This window comes from Hemiscyllium ocellatum, chromosome 8 (assembly GCF_020745735.1).
Source record: "Hemiscyllium ocellatum isolate sHemOce1 chromosome 8, sHemOce1.pat.X.cur, whole genome shotgun sequence".
Taxonomy (NCBI): domain Eukaryota; kingdom Metazoa; phylum Chordata; class Chondrichthyes; order Orectolobiformes; family Hemiscylliidae; genus Hemiscyllium; species Hemiscyllium ocellatum.
In genome coordinates this window covers 56,614,076-56,627,361 of record NC_083408.1, presented here as the reverse complement: position 1 = coordinate 56,627,361, position 13,286 = coordinate 56,614,076, and the positions used below count along the sequence as shown (strand labels likewise).

Genomic DNA, 13,286 nt, shown 5'->3' with positions numbered 1-13,286 from the left:
CACCTGGATGGGTGTATAAATAGGAAGGGTTTGGAGGGATATGGGCTGGGTGCTGGCAGGTGGGATTGCAATTGGTTGGGATATCTGGTTGGCATGGATGGGTTGAATCGAAGGGTCAGTTTCCATGCTGTACATCTCTCTGATTCTTCCATATCTGACAGAGATTTACTGTACTTCTACACGTCATCTATTGTGTCCATTGCTCTCGATGTGGTCTCCTCTACGTTGGGGAGACAGGACGCCAATTTGCGGAGCATTTCAGAGAACATCTCTGGGACTAACATGCCAATCAACCCCACACCCTGTGGCCATCCCTCCTCCCCCTCTGCCGAGGAAATGCAAGTCCTTGGCCGCCTCCACCGCCAAACTCTAGCCACCCTGAGGGATAACGCCTCATCTTTCGCCGTGGGACACTCCAACCATATGGAACCAATGTTGATTTCATCAGTTTCCCCACTTCCCCTGCCACCACCTTATCCCAGATCCAACCCTCTAACTCTATACCACCCTCATGAACTGTTCTACTTGCTCATCTCCCTTCCCAACTCTCCGATCTATCACCATTACGGCCCACCTTCATCTACCTATGCCTGTTACCTTTCCCATGGCTCCACCACATCCCATTTATCTTTCAGCCCTCTCTGCAGCTCCCCCATCCCCCACCCCATTAAAGAGCTTATGCCTGAAATGTCAACTCTCCTGCTCCTCGGATGCTGCCTGACCGCTGTGCTTTTCCAGCACCACATTTTTCAACTCTAATCTCCAGCATCTGCAGCCCTCACTTTCAGCCTGTTTTACTCAGAATTCCCTAACTAAATCTGTAAAACTACAAAAAGAAAATATGATTATTCAAAATGAAAGAGGGATGATTATTTAATAATTATATATTTAAATGTTTTTATGGTGCAGATATATTACACACACAATTTACATAATTGGGTAGGTGGAAATGTAAAGTTTCAATCAGATTAAATGGCGATGCAGATTAGGAATTGGTTGGTGGGGAGAGGGGGCAGAGCCACAGATGACCCCTACAGCTGTTCATTTACATATTTACAGAAGACTTGCATTAATGCTTCACAACCTTAGGAAAAAAATCTCAAAACCATTTAAATATAATGAAATACATTTGAAATGTACCAACTGCTGAGTTGTATTAACGAATATACACATGATACTATGTCTAGTTCACATTCTCTTAAAAATCCACCATTCACCTAACTCATGTACCAAAATAATCAATGACATAAATAACCTCTCTCCTTACAAAGGACCACACCTTTCAGTCTGCTGAGACAAATGCTGTGGGATAGGCATGCATGATAGTTAAACATCTTTTGCGTTGTCCCCCCCACCATGTGAGATATATTATTATATTATCATGGCTAAAAGTAAACTGTGATTCAATAAATCATGTTAGATTTGCTCTAAACCATCTAGTGTAACGCTGCTGGTGATATTTTCAAGATTGAAATCCAGAATCACATACATATTTGCTCAAAAGTTTAGAGAAACAAGTATACAAATAAAACCAAGGCCCTGAAGTATGTAATTAATTTTTTAAAATTAGTTTATACTTGAAGTGGGTAATGACGATGATGTCATAGATACAGAATTATACATTAGTACTGGGGAATTTGGGACGGGGCCTTCTGATGTGGCAGAAAGCCTGGCTACCATCTGCAAGGCACAAGTCAGGAGTATAGCGAATTACTTCTCACTTGCTTGGGTGAATACTGCTCCAAGAAGCCTGACATCATTCAAGACAAATTAATCCACTTGAATGCTATTACACCAATAAGCATTTAATCCTTACACCACCTATGCCCAGAAGCAGTCTGTACCATCTACACGATGCACTATAGTAATTTATCAACACTCTTTAGACAGGACCTTCTAGATCCACAACCACTACCATCTAGAAGGACAAGGACAGCATAAAGATGGGAACATCACCATCTGCAAGTTCTTCTCCAGACCACTCTTCACCCTGATTTTGAAAAATATCATTCCTTCACTGCTGCTGGATCGAAATCCTGGAACTTTCTGCCTAATACCATTATGCATGTACCTCCAACAAACAGACTTGAGCTTTTCAAAAAGGTAGACCATAACGACCTTTTGAATGGCAATTTGAATGAGTAATAAACATTAGCCCATTAAGTGATGCCTAGATCCTCTAAATAAATCTTCAAAAAAGTAGCATGATGGTATCTTTCACCTAGAAACCGATGGAAAGGGGTGGATGTGTGGAGGGCACGTGGTATGTGTGTGGGGAAGTTGTGCACTCATGTGCGTGAGCACACGTATCAGTAAGTGAGGGGGATTTCAGGGATCCCACAATGTTGAGCAAACAATGCTAGGATCAGAGTACAGTGGAGTTTTTCAATGGGGTGGTAATACAAGGGTCCGGGAGCACAGTGGGGAGAAACCATGGGAAGGATCTCTATCATTACATCCATTTCTTACATACCTGATTCACAACTTCAAAGTATATACCAAGAGTTGTATTGTGGTCCAGACCACAGATCTTCCACTGGCAGGTCCCACCTGTTCCAATTTCCTGTAAATAAAGGCAACCAAAGATTGTTAGCTGAAATTCTCTCTTTTTAAATCTGTACATTCTATTAAAATTTTACAATTTGGCATGCTTAGTCCCTGTTATTACGACTCAGTCATAATTTTGACATATTTAGTGAAATCCTTCGTCTCTTCCACAGCATGGAACCGACACTAAAGCATAATTACGTGCAGTTTTGTAAAACAAATACGCACCACCTCCAATTAATATTTAATTCTATTTGATGTTGTGTAGCTCATTTCTCTGCTTATCAATGTCCCTTGATAGTAATCTTAACCATATCACTCACGCTAACATCACTCATATTTGTGCACTATTATTGTTTATTAGAAATTCATTCCACATACAAGAGCTATTCATAACCACAATATGAAATAACATTAGCAATATCACAACTTGTATGACCATTGAAAAGTACAAAAATGCAGAGCCTCAGAAGAGACAGAGGTGGAAATAGTGTTCAACATGTTCATGCTCCTTCCCAGCACAGATGCCACCAGTGGAAGCATAATTTGGTTGACCCCCAAAAACAATGTTCCCTTTATCAAGCATCCAGAAACATCAGCAGCATGCTCTGTCCAAGTCAAAATCCAAATCACAACCCAAATCACAGATATAAACAATGAACAAAAATGGTTGCAGAAATGAACTCCATAACGGAACGGTTACTACATTGAAGGAGGCCATTTGGCTCAATGCGTCTGTGCCAGCTCTCTAAATTAACAATCCAATTGGTGACAGTCTCCTGCATTCTCCATATAACCCTCCATGTGGCTTATTTTCAAAAATATCTAATTCTCTTCTGAATGCCTTGATTGAACCTGCCCCGCCACTCTATTTTTGTAGAAACATCATTCCTTGTAATATTTTTGTTTTGCTTACTAATCACTTTAAATCCAGTTTCAAGACTTGTATGACTGGGAATATTTCCTCTGCATGAACTCTGTGCAGATTGCTCAGAATACTCAAATACTTTGATCATATCTCTACGTGGACTTCTCCAACACAGAAAACACGATCAAAATCTCCAATGTTTATAACTGAAATTCTTCATAGCTAGAAACACACTCATAAACCTGTTTTGCTTTCCCTCCACCAGCTTCATATACTTCCTAAAGCTTCAACAGTGCCCAAAATTGGATGCAATACTAAAGGCTAATCTATTATCTTGTACAAGTTTTAGATTAGATTAGATTACTTACAGTGTGGAAACAGGCCCTTCGGCCCAACAAGTCCACACCGACCCGCCAAATCGCAACCCACCCATACCCCTACATTTACCCCTTACCTAACACTACGGGCAATTTAGCTTGGCCAATTCACCTAACCCGCACATCTTTGGACTGTGGGAGGAAACCGGAGCACCCAGAGGAAACCCACGCAGACATGGGGAGAACGTGCAAACTCCACACAGTCAGTCACCTGAGGCAGGAATGGAACCCGGGTCTCTGGTGCTGTGAGGCAGCAGTGCTAACCACTGTGCCACCCACCAAGTTCACCATCAACTCCTTGATCTCGTACTCTTCCAACCTTTAAATGACTTATATAAGCCATATTGCAAACGCAGAAAAATGCACCCAACTGTTTTCACCCCTCATAGAATCCCGACAGGCCATTTGACCCAACAAGTCAACCATATGGAGGGAATCCCACCCAGACCCATTCCACTACCCTTTGTCTGTGACTCTTACTCTTTTCACTTATTCTGATCTCAGTTGCAGAAAATCAACAAATGCTCATTATTGAGGATCACGATGGCAGAAGTTCTGGGAATTCACTTTACAACACAATTAACAACTTCCAACATGAGTTACACTGACTTACTTAGAAGCATTACTGGTAAAAGGCTGCTCAGGAGCATATTTCTAAGTAAATCAAATAGACGAACAAAGGAACCCAAAACAATGACAATCCCAAGACAGGCCACTTGAACACCTCACATGCACAAATGTGCTGCCTGACACTGCACAGCATGTGCAAATGCACCACCATCTCGCCGCTAACATCAATATGGCTCATCCTCACTTCCATATCCAAAAACAAAACTGCTCTCACCCTTTTTGATACTGCTAAAACGGTGTCCCTTTCAGACATGGCTCATCCCTTTATCTGTTGGAATTAGTATTCAGCAGTCAACCTCCCAGTCAGCTTATCACTGGAGGCAGGACTGGAAGATTCCAGCATAAAAGACAAAGTTTGTGCATTGTCAGCAGTACACGCTCTTGCTCCATCAATGAGATTACATCATCTGGGGAAATAATCTTGCTTAATAATCTGTCATAATGTTGAGGAAGAGTAACTATAATATATATCAGAATGCATCCTAAAGACAGAAAATGATGCAGCAAATTCTGAAACCAGAGTCCTGAATCTAATAAAGGAAAGTACGATGGTATGAGGCACAGGTTGGCTATGATAAATCGGAGAATGCTACTTAAAGGGATGACTGTGAACTGGCAACAGCAAACATTTAAAGAATGGATGGAGAAACTTTAACAATTGTTAATTCCTGTTTGGCACAAAAAAAACCCAGGAAAATTGATCCTAAGGCGGGAAATTAGGAATGGTATTAGATTGAAGGAGAGAGCATACAAGTTGGTCAAAAAAAGAAAACAACCCAGGAGACCTGAGGATTGGAAGCAGTTTAGATTTTAGAAACAGTTTGATTAAGATGGGAAAATCAAGTGCAAGTTTAGAGATAATATACAAACTGATTGTAGTAGCTTCTATAGAGAAGCATAGAGAAAAAGATTAAGGAGAGAGATGTTGTCTGTTATAGTCAGAAACAGGGGCTGTTATAATGGGGAACAAGCAGATGTTAGACCAATTAAATATATATTTTGGTTCTGTCTTCACAAAGGAGGACACATACATTGCCCCAAAAGACTTGGGGAAATGTCATGTCCAGTGAGAGGGAGGAACTGAAGGGATTGATAGGGAAAGTGTTTGGGTAATTGATGAGATTAAAGCTTGATAAAGCCCCAGGGCCCAATAATTTACATCCTAGGGCACTTATGGAAGTAGTTCTGGAAAAGTGATTGCACGGTGGGCATCTTTCAAGGTTCTGGAACAGCTCCCATGGATTGGAGCGTATTTAATGGAACCCCACTAGTTAAAAGAAATAGAAAGAAAAAAGGAATTATAGACCAGTTAGCCTGACATCGATAATAGTGAAAATGCTGCTATTATAAAAGATTTAAGAGCAGAGCTCGCTGATAACAGTGACAGGATCAGACAGAGTCAGCATGGATTTGCAAAAGGGAAATCACGCTTGACAAATCTACAGCAGCCTTTTGAGGACGTAATGAATGGAACTGATAAGGCGCAGCCAGTGGTCATGGCTTTCTTAGATCTTCAGAAGGCTTTCAATAAGGTCCCAAAGAACATAGAACATAGAAGGATACAGCGCAGTACAGGCCCTTCGGCCCTCGATGTTGCGCCGACCGAATCCTACCTAACCTATACTAGCCCAATAACTTCCAAATGCCTATCCAATGCCCGCTTAAATGACCATAAAGAAGGAGAGTTCACCACTGATATGGGCAGGGCATTCCATGAACTCACAACCCGCTGTGTGAAGAATCTACCCCTAACATCTGTCCTATACCTACCACCCCTTAATTTAAAGCTATGTCCCCTAGTAACACCTGACTCCATTAGCGGTAAAAGGTTCTTAGTATCTACCCTATCTAAACCCCTAATCATCTTATACACTTCTATCAGATCTCCCCTAAACCTTCTCTTCTCCAATGAGAACAGCCCCAAGTGCCTCAGCCTTTCCTCATAAGATTTTCCTACCATTCCAGGCAACATCCTGGTAAACCTCCTCTGCACTCGTTCTAAAGCTTCCACATCCTTCCGATAGTATGGCGACCAAAACTGCACACAATACTCCAGATGAGGCCTCACCAGAGTCTTATACAACTGCAACATGACCTCAGGACTCCGGAACTCAATTCCTCTGCCAATAAAGCCCAGTACACCATATGCCTTCCTCACAGCACTATTTACCTGGGTGGCAACTTTCAGAGATCTGTGTACATGGACACCAAGATCCCTCTGCTCATCCACACTACCAAGTAGCCTACCATTAGCCCAGTAATCCATCTTCTTGTTATTCCTACCAAAGTGAACGACTTCGCACTTAGCTACATTGAATTCCATTTGCCACATTTCCACCCAGCTCTGCAACTTATCTATATCCCGCTGTAACCTACCACTTCCTTCCTCACTATCCACAACTCCACCGACTTTTGTGTCATCCGCAAACTTGCTCACCCAGCTTTCAAGTCCTTCCTCTAGATCATTTATAAAGATAACAAAAAGCAATGGTCCCAAAACAGATCCTTGTGGTACACCGCTAGTAACTGCGCTCCAAGATGAACATAATCCATCAACTACTACCCTCTGTCTCCTTCCAGCCAGCCAATTCCTAGTCCAAACCTCTAATGTATCCTCAATGCCATACCTCCGTAGTTTTAGCATTAGCCTACCATGGGGAACCTTATCGAACGCCTTACTAAAATCCTTATACACAACATCTACTGCTTTACCCTCATCCACTTCCTTAGTCACCTTCTCAAAGAACTCAATAAGGTTTGTGAGGCACGACCTGCCCTTCACAAAACCATGCTGGCTATCCCTGATCACGTTATTCCTACCCAGATGTTCATAAATCTTATCCCTTACCATTCTCTCCAAGACTTTGCCCACCACTGAAGTCAGACTCACTGGCCTATAGTTACTAGGGCTATCCCTACTCCCTTTCTTGAACAATGGGACCACATTCGCTATCCTCCAGTCCTCTGGTACTATTCCCGTTGACAATGACGACATAAAAATCCAGGCCAATGGCTCTGCTATCTCCTCCCTAGCTTCCCATAGGATCCTGGGGTAAATGCCATCAGGCCCAGGAGACTTATCTATATTCATCCTTTCCAATATTCCCAAAACCTCTTCCCTGCATATTTCCAGGGCATCCATTCTAATTATTTGTGATTCCATATTCACATCAGCAACAGTGTACTGTTCCTGAGTGAATACTGATGAAAAGTACTGATTTAATGTTTCTCCAATCTCCTCCGCCTCCACACACAACTTCCCACTACTATCCTTGACTGGACCGATACCTACCCTAGTCATCCTTTTATTCTTGACATACCTATAGAAAGCCTTTGGGTTTTCCCTAATCCTACCAGCTAAAGACTTTTCATGTCCCCTTCTCGCTTCTCTTAGCTCCCTCTTTAGCTCCTTCCTGGCTACCTTATAACTCTCAATCGCCCCTACTGAACCTTCACGCCTCATCTTTACATATGCCGCCTTCTTCCCTTTCACAAGGGACTCCAATTCCTTACTAAACCACGGCTGCCTCACAAGGCCCTTTACACCATGCCTGACTGGTACATACCTATCGAGGACACGCAGTAGCTGCTCCTTGAACAATCCCCACATCTCATTAGTGTTCTTCTCTTGAAGCCTGTTTTTCCAATCCACACATCCTAAGTCATGCCTCACAGCATCATAATTTCCCTGCCCCCAGCTATAGCTCTTGCCCTGCGGCGCACGATTATCCCTCTCCATCACTAAAGTAAAAGTCACCGAGTTGTGGTCACTGTCCCCGAAGTGCTCACCTACCTCCAAATCTAACACCTGGCCTGGTTCATTACCTAGAACCAAATCCAATATAGCCTCCCCTCTTGTTGGCCTGTCGACATATTGTGTCAGGAAACCCTCCTGCACACATTGTACAAACACCGACCCATCTAATGAACTCGAGCTATAGCTCTCCCAGTCAATATCTGGGAAGTTAAAGTCCCCCATAACAACCACCCTGCTACCTTCACTCTTTTCCTGAATCATCCTCGCAATATTATCCTCTACTTCTCTAGGACTATTAGGAGGCCTGTAGAAAACACCTAACAGGGTGACCTCACCTTTCCTATTTCTAACCTCAGCCCAAACTACCTCAGATGGCAAGTCCTCTTCCATCGTCCATTCCACTGCTGTGATACTGTCTTTGACAAGTAATGCCACGCCTCCCCCTTTTTTACCCCCATGTCTGATCCTACTAAAACATTTGAACCCTGGAACGTGCAACAGCCATTCTTGTCCCTGTTCTACCCAAGTCTCTGTAATGGCTACAACATCGAAGTCCCAGGTACCAACCCACGCTGCAAGTTCACCTACCTTATTCCTTATACTTCTGGCATTGAAGTACACACACTTCAATCCACCTTTCTGGTTACAGGCACCCTCCTTAGAGATCGCTGCATTATTCCTAACCTCCCTACACTCAAGGTCCTGTACCCTAAAGCTACAGTCCTGGTTCCCATGCCCCCGCGGAGTTAGTTTAAACCCTCCCAAAGAGCACTAGCAAACCTCCCCCCAAGGATACTGGTGCCCCTCAGGTTCAGGTGTAGCCCATCCTTTTTATAGAGGTCCCACCTTCCCCAGAAAGGACCCCAGTTGTCCAGAAACCGGAATCCCTCCCTCCTGCACCATCCCTGTAGCCACGCATTTAACTGCTCTCTCTCCCTATTCCTCGACTCTCTATCACGTGGCACGGGTAACAAACCAGAGACTACAACTCTGTTTGTTCTAACTCTGAGCTTCCAACCTAGCTCCCTGAAAGCCTGTCTGACATCCTCACCCTTCTTCCTACCTATATCGTTGGTGCCAACGTGGACCACGATCTGGGGCTGCTCCCCCTCCCCCTTAAGGACCCGGAAAACACGATCAGCAACATCACGTACCCTTGCACCTGGGAGGCAACATACCAAACGTGAGTCCCTGTCGCCCCCACAAAACCGTCTGTCTGTACCCCTCACTATCGAGTCCCCAAGAACTATCGCTCTACCTTTCTCCACCCTACCCTTCTGAGCAACGGGGCCAGGCTCCGTGCCAGAGGCCTGAACCTCGTTGCTTGCCCCTGGTAAGTCATCCCCCCCCACAAGTATCCAAAACGGTATACTTGTTCTTGAGGGGAATGACCGCAGGGGGTCCCTGCACTGGCTTCCTCCTCCCACTCCCCCTCACTGTCACCCATCTATCTTGAACTTTCGGAGTAACTACTTGCCTAAAGCTCCGATCTGTGACCTCCTCTGCCTCCCGAATGATCCGCAGTTCATCCAACTCCAGCTCCAGTTCCCTAACACGGGTTTGGAGGAGCTGGAGATGGGTGCACTTCTTGCAAGTGTACTCAGCAGGGACGCTAATGGCTTCCCTCACCTCATACATGTTGCAAGAGGAACATTGCCCTCTCTGCACTGCCATCCCTCTAAAAGTAAGCTTTCCTTAAAAAAAAACAACAAAAACCAACTAAATCTAAAGAAACAAACAAGGAAAATGCAGCACTTACCCGCTAGTCACAATTGGTCTTATTATTAGGTTAGAGGAGGTGGAAGGGTGGGAGGCACTACTCGTCTAGTGCCTCGGGTGACTCGCCTACGCGTTTAAATAAGGGGAGAAAAAAAACCTTACCCAGGTAACCTAGCGCGCCTTCCGGGTCTGCTACCGCTTTTTTGAAGGAAAACTTTAAAGAGATCAGCATGTAGAGTTAAAGCACATGGGGCTGGGGGTTAATGGATCAACATGGATAGAGAACTAGGTAAAGAACTAGTTGGCACAAAGGAACAAAAGAGTAGGAATAAATAAGCCTGTGATGATAAATGTCTTCTCATAAAAAGTGATGAGCCTGTGGAATTCGGTGGCCCAGAAAGTAGTTGCAACCAAAATGCTGAATGTTTTCAAGGAGGAGTTAGATATAGCTCTTAAGGCTAAAGGGATCAAAAGGGTATGGGGAGAAAGCAAGAATAGGATTCTGAGTTGGATGATCAGCAATCATCGTACTGAATAGCAGTGAAGGCTTGAAGGGCCAATTGGCCTTTACTTGCTTCTAATTTCTATGCCTTGTGAAGCACTTTGCTAAAGTCCACATACACGGCACTGGATTTATTTCCAAATGTATTACACTACTTGTTACTTCCGAGACATCTATGTTGTTTGTCAAACATTATTGGCACTTATGAAACCTTTGCTGGTAACTTCCAACTTTCTCTTGGGTAAATTTATCCTTAACAACAAACTTGACAGTTGTCCCAAAGATGTTTAGCGATATAGACTGTGCTGATGCAGTATTCCTTTGAAACAATGTCTTACATTGGCCTATTTACATGCTTCTAGGCTGTAACTATGCTTGACAGTACAATGAAATATAATTTCTATAGCTTAGCAAAAACTTCCTTATACTTCTCAGATAGACATATCCAATGTAATCATCTCTACAAGTTAACAATGCCTTTTTTAAGATAACTACTGCATTTTTAAACAAAAACAAATTTCTGACATAACTCAGCAGGTGTGAATTCCTTCAGAGGAGTTCTGAAGAACTTGGCTGGATACACTTACACCTTCAAAAATTGAAGATATTCAATGTGGTTTTCACAATAACACTTCCCTTTTCAAGATTTGGAAGTTGTATGAAACCCATACCAATGGCTGACCACACTATTACTTGAACTGTGGTTGGACAAAATTTACTCCCCTTATCACTTCAGTGCTAATTTCATACTTAGCATGGAAGATAAATAAGATACTTCCACATGAAACCTCAGGCAATCCCTTGCTGCAATTCTTTTCATGAACATCACATTGTTCCTGTAATATTATTTCTGTATATTAAGAATGAATAAAAACGGAAGACTACTCACATTTTCTGACACACAAGGTCCTTTAGCACACAGCGATATACAGGGTCCAATGGCTCCAGAAATCTTGATTTCTCTTGACGTCTTTAAAGGAAATTTTTTTTTAAATTATACACCGTTAATGCAGATTTATGCTTGAATTTAATTAAAAACAAGTTTGGTCTAAGTCTAGGAATGTTCAAGATTCAAAGGAATATAAATTTTCTCATTTCAAATCTTGAAATAAACATCCACCTGCAACTAAAAATAAACTTTCCAAGTCCAATATCAAAATAAGAATGTCAAGTAATATTACTCCATTCAATTGTTTGCTATGTACAATTGTATGCAGAGCAAGATAACTATTTTAAAAACGCGTGAATAATTCTACTAACTACTGGTGTGTAATTTTAATTCAGAATTAAATTCACCAGATGCAGAACTGTGGAAGTTATTTCAATTATTCTAAGTAATACTGGATGACTTTGTATGTTTAATTAAAAGGCTGACATAATTGTTTCTTAAAAACAGTAAAGTAAATCAACCTTCTTGGCAACATGTCAGAAATGTAAGCATAAAATTTGATACAGCATTTTGGATGGCAAACTTAACATTCCTCTTTACTTAATGACGAATAAACTAGCTAACACAGGAATGGAATGAGCTAGATTTTTAACAGTTACTTCCTGCCATTTTTCATTGTATACATTTTAAATTCGCAAAGCTATTTGGTTCTTAATATTGGTCCTTGACTTCATGGGATCAAAGTTGGAAATTACCTTTGAACAGTAGTTTACTATTGATTCTGAGATACTCTAAATTAAAGAGCACTGCTCCCAAAGTGACCAGTGATACAAAACCATATGTTTTTATAAGAATTTAGAACTGAAGGTTATACAGGGAATATTAAAAAATGTCTTCATTGTGGCTTAGGCAAAACACAACTATATGTTTGCAAGAGGAGTAATTGAAAATAAGCTGTAGGCCAGTAAACAGCCTTACACAAAGTGAAAAGTGGTGCTGCTGAAAAAGCACAGCAGCATCCAAGGAGCAGGAGAGTTGACGTTCATCATCTCCTGATGAACAGCTTATGCTAGAACCATCAACTCTGCTGCTCCTTGGATGCTGCCTGACTGGCTCTGCTCTTCCAGCACCACACATTTTGACTCTGATCTGCAGTCCTCACTTTCTCCTAGCCTCACACAAAGACCCAGCTCCATTTTTATTGTTCCTTTCCTCGCAATTTACATCCTACAGAAAACTCTGATCCAAGTATATGTATATGCAATGTCTCAACGAACGAAACAAAACTGATGCTCATTTTGCATTCCAATAATGGAACTTGTGAACATCGCAGGGGATCTGATAGCTGATAGCATGATTTCTGGAAACCTTTAGAATTCAGGAAGGTTCAAGGCTCCAAACACAGCTTGTAATAATAAGAGTTTATGGTGAGAAATAAGTGTAACACCATTACCTTAATTTCTAGTGTTCCTCCAAAAGCCATTTTAAATTGTCCCTGGATATCCTTTGTAAACACTCGCTGAAAAGTTTGCTTGAACAGGGATGTGTTGAAGGAGTCTCCCATCACCATGTAACCTCTGAAAAATGGATTGGGGGTGGGGCGGGGGGGGGGGGGGGGGGGGGGGAGAAGAAATCATAAATCATTGGCTTTATCCTCAACTAAAATGGAAGAAAAAGAATCGATTAAAACAAAACATGTAAGATTAAATGCCAGTTCATACAATGCCAAGTTAAAGCTGAGATGACTGTCAACTGGCAGAGTTCAACTCCCACTCAAGCAGCATCATTGCACAAGTTTGGTCTAGGAAACAGGTAGGTATTTAAGCTGCAGTATGTGTACTGAGCATATTTGATAGGTCAAGAGTCATCATAGTAAGAAGAAATTAGATGAAGAATTTGTTGTCCTATTGTCTTAGATTATCGTTTGGAATAATCAGGAATCTGTGACATCAACAGCTAAAGGCTGTATCCATGAACAACAGTAAAACTGAGGGGCA

The 13,286-nt window shown here is 42.2% G+C and overlaps 1 protein-coding gene across 2 annotated transcripts in view; it reads right to left on the bottom strand.

Moving 5' to 3' along the window:
* sec23a (Sec23 homolog A, coat complex II component) overlaps positions 1–13,286 on the bottom strand; it is an 87,583-nt gene that overhangs the window by 29,038 nt on the left and 45,259 nt on the right. For both annotated transcript variants that reach the window (XM_060829055.1, XM_060829056.1), the window contains exons 10-12: positions 12,743–12,866; positions 11,290–11,370; positions 2,474–2,563 (exon numbers count right to left, since the gene is read on the bottom strand). In XM_060829055.1, coding sequence (XP_060685038.1) covers positions 2,474–2,563; positions 11,290–11,370; positions 12,743–12,866 — 295 coding nt within the window. The remainder of the gene's footprint in view (positions 1–2,473; positions 2,564–11,289; positions 11,371–12,742; positions 12,867–13,286) is intronic.